The following is a 6,412-nucleotide window of genomic DNA, read 5'->3' as shown; positions in this document are numbered from 1 at the left end:
TTTGCTTCTTTCTCATGTTTGGTTGCATCAAAACCCAGCTCCCTTTCCATACAATAAGCTTTTGCCAACACCTAGTTGCAAAAATTTTGTTGGCAATCTCAATAGAGTTAATAGAAGAAGCGGGTCGACGGGGCAAAGAAGTCACCTCGTTTTGCACAATTTCAGTGATGATTGTTTTCTATTGCCATTCTTGAGAGCATGAGATAGTAAGAGACGATAGAGTGTTGAAAATTGCAGAAGCTAGAGGAAGGCGTTGTTCAAGCGGGAAAACCGATTTAGGAGGAAACCTTTTTTGTGTGTCTTTGATGATATAACTGTGCTCACAATAGAATAATCCTGTCAAAATTGAAAAGGATCTCTTAATGCAAACAGTTGTATATTCAATAAAATATGATTCTTATTTCTTCTTTTTGTGAAATTTACTTTGTTTTCGCAATTTTCCCAACCTTACATTAGCCTTTCTCTGATTGGCAGAGAGGGATTTTTCGTTTTAGACAAAAGGTCCCAAAATGAGCTCCGTTTTTCCCTAATGGTACATTATGATTTCATGGAATCATTGTGCACTACCCTTATCCATGATTTCTAGAAAAATCATGGATAAGAATATTTTTTAAGACATGTACGTATGTTTATCTATAGTTACACTTTAAGCTTGGATTGATATTTATAAATTACAATGCTATTATTTGGAATTCAGTGTATGTTTATTTGTGTTACATAATCCAATTTATCAAGTTTAATTTTTTAATACTTTGACTTATTTGTAGGCACATCCTGCTAGATATTTACTTCTCAAACTAAGTTATTTACATCTATTTTAGAAATAAATATTCACAGTTTATCAAACTTTTAAACATGTTTTAGTATATATAAATTTTTAAATTATCTTATGTATAAATGATAGATCATGGTGCACGGTGGAAAGAAGAGGAAAGAGCAAGAGCTACAAAGCCCAAGCTTAGATGTTTTATTGACATTATTATATACTCTATTATAAACATGGAGGATACAAGGTTGGCAGAAGCTTTCAAGAGGAGAGCCATCAAAGTAAACATTCCGTTGAGCCTATATCATCTAGGCCTATAAAACAAAGTGACACGCCTTGAGGAACAACCTTCATGTGAGTTAACAATTTAGCTACTTAAGAAAGAGAGAGAGATCAAGAGATAGAAAGCCCGGACTCTACAATGTTAACATGAGCTAGTGCAAAAAAGGAGTAGCGTATCCTAGATGTGGTTGTTAACTTGCCTACCTTGGTGCTATAGCATGAGAGCCCAGCCTAGTATCTCCATCTGGCTCTCCACAAAATATCACTCATGTTTATCTATTAAGGGTATGCCTTGGACTATCCTCTCACTCTCCACTTATTTATAGAGCTATGCAGTAAAGTGCCAATAGAGTACATGACTCTAGTAAACATGTTGATCTTCAAAGGAGATATCTACCTTGAGCGACGGACAAACATTTATCCATGTGCAAAGATAGATACAAAGTATGTGGGCTACTTACAAAACGATGTAGGCTAGTCCATTGGCTCAATCAGAGTTATAGTCATCTATCACTAAATCGTGGCCCAAATTACAAAGCAATTTTGTGGCCACGATGAGGAGTCGATCAAACCTATGGTGAAATGAAGAAGCTTTGACATTCATGCCTAGTCATTGTTGCCAGCACGGTGGATTGTGAGAGGGTTTTTTCAAAAATGAACCAGATCAAATCCGAAGAGCAAAATCACTTAAGCTTGGAAGTAGATTGGGATTCCATCTATCTTTTGTGAGATGACTTAAAGAGCCATCGTAATCTCAATATTTTGGAGATGAATCGATGTGTGAGATGATTTAAAGAGCCATCATAATTTAGAGATCATGACTACTTTGAAACTAAATGTGGTTATATTTTTGCTACTCTATCATACCTTCAATTTATAAGGACATAGGAAAAAAGTAGACCATGAATGGCAATTTTAGACTCACTTTATGGGAGGTCAAGGTCAAAGGTAAGGCCAGGAGATTAACTAAACTTAACAAACTAAACTTAACAAACTTCAAAGCTTAATTAAACGATGGGGACTATCGATTCTCTCTCCAATCAATCAATCAATCACCTCTCTCTCTCTCCCCCTCTCTCTCTCTCTCTCTCTCTTTGGCTAGGCTTATTTTTTAATTAAAGAGAGCAATCAATATTAATTCAACAAGTTAGTTCATAAATGTCAATTCAATAAGTCGGTTCATATGATGATACTTATCTTGTCACCCTAGAGTGGAAAAAAAGGGAAAAAAAAGGTGATCGATTTTTCCTTATAAAATCAACACGTCAATAAATTTTATTTTCTAACACATCAAAAAAAGAGAGGAGAAAACCCAAACGTTTTCTTAACTAAGGAGGTGGGGGGAGATGGCCTAGCTGTAAGAGCTCTTACCCTACACCATGACAACCCGGATTCAATACCCGCCTCCTTCTCCCACATGCCTAATGGCATGTGGTCCGTCAATTCCGTCTCTAAAATAACCCTCACAATGCCAAAAAAAAAAAAAAAACTAAGGATATATTTTTATATTGCTCGGTTTTTCTTTAAAAAATCAACACATCAAACAATTTTATTTTCTGATATTCACAAATTTCAATATGCTTTTTCCAAATTGAGCTATGAAAAATACACTAGAGGATGGTTTTTTTTTTTCTAGCAATGATACTTATCTAGTCACTCTAATATGGATATGATACTTATCTAGTCACTCTAATGTGGATATGAACTTAATGCTCATATTGATACTTATGAGAAGTTATTACTCTACATGTAATGCAACATTTTTTAGTTCATGATAAACCTCTATTTCTAGGCTACCAGAATGAAAGCCCTACATTCCATCAAAGTATGCATTGACCAGAACATGCACATGCTAAATAATAATAATAATCAGAAAGGGCCAACAGCGTGACTTTCATGCTACTAGAAGCTTGCCTTCTTCATTTCAAGAGTTTCCATTTCATGCTTATGTCTGCCCATTTGATTTTAACAAAATTGGCATTATTTGTCATAGCCTTTGATGTTTTGCAAGTGAAATGGCTTAGCCACAAACATGACACTTTCTGTGAGGGTGATCCTTCTTGAAGACTTCTTTTGAGATGCTGGACACATCCCTTTATGTGTAGGGGGGAAGAAGTCATTCTTGCACACACACAGTTTTTCCAACCAGCCTCTTTCTTTGATAGTTGCAAGAATGGCATGATTGAGAAAATTCCTACTGCCCCTACAGCTTGCTTTTATTGTTGTTTACATACAACAGTTTACTTAGCATGCGACGAAGAAAAGACGTCGGCGGGCAGTTGAATTGTATGAAGCAATCAACTTGGTGCTGCAACAGACCCAGGCCAACTGGATACATGAGCATCTTGAAGCAGCACAAGATCTGCCTTGCCGCCGTACATAGATGGGAGGGTATCAGCATCCACTTCAGAGAGGAGCACCTCTCTCATGTTGTGATTCTCCAGAAATACAATCTGCCATACATATCCAAGAAATATGAGCATTGAGTTGAAGGACCTTTAGACAAGCACACGCAGACACTTGGGCAAATACGCCTCCCCACATCCAGCCGAGTTCACCACGCGGCGCTGTCGTTCAGGCAATTGTCCATGGCTTGTTTCACCTGCTCCATGTAAAACCCTTGTCACCCATCGAGGTTCTCGACAATAACTCAAGATCACCATCCACAGCATCGATTGTCTAGAACCTTGATGGTGCTGATGATTGGGCAATTACTACCAGGCACGAAAAATGCAAAAGATCTCCACCGTCCATGAGCCATTACCAAACAATCTTGCAACATGTCCACACCATCGATGAACCATTATTAGGCAAATTTGCCTGTCCATTTGAGATCTCCACTGGCCGTCACATCTAAAAGTGTAAAGCTCATCGCCAATGATGAAAAAAAAAGGGTGCATTAACATCCTAGCCTGCACACATTTTGCTTCACATGAACAAAAAAATTGAGAGGAGAGTGATCACCTTCTCTTTTGTTGCTTTGTCCAAGAAATGGCATACCATCTTCCATATACCCATGAAAAATCTGGGTGTGTTTACCATGTATAAAACCCCGAGCCTCTCTGGAAAATAATTCTTTACAATGCCACGACAGTCAGGGAACATAACCTTCTTTTGTACAACTAACTACTAACAGCCAAGCTCAAATTCCATACATTTGCCAAAAATATAAATACCTGCAAAAGTTGAAATCCGGCCACAAAGGCTTTAACGTCTACATTTTTGTAGCTCAAATGGTTGAGGTCCACTATCACAAGCATCTTTTCGATGCCTGAGGGTGCACTGCAGTTGCAAACAAGCAGCAATGAATAAGAGATAAGATTACAACATGTATTTACACATAGGATTATGTTTCTGATGCTGGTTTCAAAGGTAGATCACGCAATAAGTAGAGATTAAATATTAACACCTATCTACATTATGTTTCTGATGTTGGTTTTGAAGGTACATAGATTAGGCAATCTTGACAAGGCGCAAGTATTAAAAAAAAAAAAGCAGATTCTCTGACCTGGCAATGGTCTTATCAAGTAGATGTACCACAAAGCCTGCAAAACAAAAAAGACACAAAAGCATTAAATCCTAAGTAGTGGCCCACATGAATCAGAATGGAACAGTGATTTTCTCATCTTTTGATGAGATGCATGATCACCCCTGCAATCATATGCTAGAAATCGACAGCCACGATATCTGCTACAGCCATGATAGCATGAAATGCACAGGCACGATAGCATGTACAACTGTGATAGAATGAAACGCACAACCATGATAGCATGTATGGGCATGATTATGTGAAACACATGGCACTGATAGCATGGAGCCATAATAGCCTGAAGCACAAGGACATGATGGCATGTGCAGCCATGAAAGCATGTACGGCGATTGAAGTTGTGAACCAATGAGAAACCTTGAAATACACCGCCGTACTTACGCTTAAACATCTCAAAGTCATGCTTGTTGGGGTAGTGCTTGCAGGCCAGAGCTATCATGAGAGGGTGCCCTTTCTTGGAGTGGCCCTGAAGGGCGATCTTGTTGGTGTTGAGCTCCAAGGTCACTTGGTCTGCGGGGATGTGGCCGAGGGGTACAAATGAAGCTCTCCATGTCTGATAGTGCACAAACATCTTAGCCGCCTTGTCGATGTGCATGCTTCGAGCTAGGAGGAACCTCATACATGTTGAGTCATCCACTCCCTGATGATGATGATCATGCCAGACCGCACGGGTAAGCTATGGGGTGGGGTTGCACATGAACAAGACGGAAACCTAAAGTACTGTGAAGCATTTAGCAAGAAAGTGGATCATACATGAAAATTAGAAAAGATCAAATAGGTACAAATGTGGAGGAAAAACTGCTAATCTGATTAATTAATGCAATTTATCAATCAATGGATTTGATTACTGGCCTGAATGAAGTATCAAACCAAATAATCCATAAACCCTTGATTATGGCAAGGGATTTACTTACTTCAGATGTCACATGGAAACATAAATCAAGCATTAAGGACCTTGAAGATCAAAAAGGCAAGGGGTTTACTTACTTCAAAGGTTAAGGACCTTGAAGATTAAGGACATAGATCAAGCATTAAGGACCTTGAAGATTAGAATTACTTACTTAAGATGTCACATTGAAACATAAATCCAGCATTAAGGACGTTGCAAGATTGCAGGGATTAATGACACTAATTAATAAGGGATGAGATTTTATAGCAAGAAAGAAGAGACTGCTCCGGTACCTTAGTGGATCCACCCAATCTTTCTACAGCATTTCGGAAGTATGCAAGCTCCATAGCATGTGTGCCATCCTCATGCTCTACTAGATCACCCATTTGGCTGCAATTGTGAACTGGATAATTTCCTGTTTAAGGCACATTAATTGCAAAGATTAGTAGATGCATGCACAAAAGATTAAAGGGGAAAGGGAGCAGCCAACAGGCGTTGTTGTAATTATGCGATTAATGTGGCTAATCTTGAGATTTGGGAGCTTACAGGATCGACCTGGAGCTTCACGGGCATGGAAACAATGACTTTGTTGCGTGATTAATTAACTTGTTAATTCGATTGTGCAGGCATCTACGTACTATAAACGCGACTAAAACTAAGCAGCATACGACAACCCTTTTTTTTATCTTCATCATCAAATTATTATTATTGGTTTTTTATTTTGTCAATTGATTTTCCTTTTCCACGACCTTTGTTATGGTGATGGAGTATTAAGGTCAAAAATCTTATAAAAGTGAAATGGAACTACTTATGATGGAGGGAGACTAAAGGAGTGCATGCAAGGTGTTGAGAGAGGAGGTGGTGGGCTCTAGGTTGATTGTGGAGGGTGAAGGGCAGCAGAGGCCACATACCCCACAAAGGTACATTG

General features: G+C 38.6%; 1 protein-coding gene across 4 annotated transcripts; it reads right to left on the bottom strand.

The window, feature by feature from the left end:
* Positions 1-2,960: 2,960 nt before the first annotated feature.
* On the bottom strand, positions 2,961-6,187 carry LOC147605872 (Sec14p-like phosphatidylinositol transfer family protein). 4 transcript variants are annotated; one of them, XM_086792797.1, is made up of 7 exons: positions 6,040-6,138; positions 5,778-5,899; positions 4,977-5,235; positions 4,557-4,593; positions 4,225-4,330; positions 4,013-4,123; positions 2,963-3,501 (listed from the first exon to the last, which is right to left on the bottom strand). In XM_086792797.1, the coding sequence occupies exons 2-7, from the start codon at positions 5,868-5,870 to the stop codon at positions 3,346-3,348; spliced, it is 762 nt and encodes a 253-aa protein (XP_086648923.1). In that variant the 5' UTR covers positions 5,871-5,899; positions 6,040-6,138; the 3' UTR covers positions 2,963-3,345. The 4 variants fall into 4 exon arrangements, with proteins under 4 accessions (XP_086648924.1, XP_086648923.1, XP_086648922.1 ...); XM_086792796.1 differs by having other exon boundaries at positions 2,964-3,501; positions 6,031-6,186; XM_086792799.1 differs by having other exon boundaries at positions 3,359-3,901; positions 6,031-6,187.
* Between the last annotated feature and the right edge of the window lie 225 nt (positions 6,188-6,412).

Source organism: Cibotium barometz, chromosome 58 (assembly GCF_041138505.1).
Source record: "Cibotium barometz isolate CiBa-2024 chromosome 58, ASM4113850v1, whole genome shotgun sequence".
Lineage (NCBI taxonomy): Eukaryota > Viridiplantae > Streptophyta > Polypodiopsida > Cyatheales > Cibotiaceae > Cibotium > Cibotium barometz.
This window is presented reverse-complemented; position numbering and strand designations above follow the sequence as displayed.